Source organism: Calidris pugnax, unplaced genomic scaffold (genome assembly GCF_001431845.1).
Source record: "Calidris pugnax isolate Ruff unplaced genomic scaffold, ASM143184v1 scaffold307, whole genome shotgun sequence".
Taxonomy (NCBI): Eukaryota; Metazoa; Chordata; class Aves; order Charadriiformes; family Scolopacidae; genus Calidris; species Calidris pugnax.
The window spans coordinates 134,867-135,302 of record NW_015091040.1 but is presented as its reverse complement, the minus strand read 5'-3'; the positions used below and the strand labels follow the sequence as shown (position 1 = coordinate 135,302).

Below are 436 nucleotides of genomic sequence, written 5' to 3'. Positions count from 1 at the left end.
GGGGGGTGCCCCTGGGTCGGAGGGGGTGGGGGGCAGTGGTTCCTCCCCCCTGGAGGGTTTTTTTGGGGGGGGTTATCACACCAACGCCCCGCTCTGCAGGGGCATGCCGGTGGCCTGGCTGGAGAAGACCATGTGGACACTGGGGCTGGAGGTTCATCGACAGCCCTTCTCCCGCACCCTGCCCTTCCCCGACGAGCTCCGCGAGCGCTATGTACGTACAGACCCCCCAAAAAACCCCCCAAAGTCCCCCCATCCCGGGATAGGGGCCCCAGTTCCTGTGTCTGCAGGTTCACCCACAGCCCTTTTTCTGCACCCTGCCCTTCCCCAATGAGATCCATGAGTGCATACAGACCCCCCCAAAAACCCTCCAAAGCCCCCCCATCCCGGGATAGGGGCCCCAGTTGCGGCTTCCCCCGGCCCTCCTCTGGCTCGGGGG

At 65.8% G+C, this 436-nt stretch overlaps 1 protein-coding gene across 1 annotated transcript in view; it reads left to right on the top strand.

Moving 5' to 3' along the window:
• The first annotated feature begins 103 nt into the window (after positions 1-103).
• Positions 104-436, top strand: part of GPAA1 (glycosylphosphatidylinositol anchor attachment 1) — a 48,181-nt gene continuing 47,848 nt past the window's right edge. Inside the window, 1 exon segment of the mRNA XM_014956140.1 lies at positions 104-211. Within this exon segment, the coding sequence (XP_014811626.1) occupies positions 104-211 (108 nt within the window).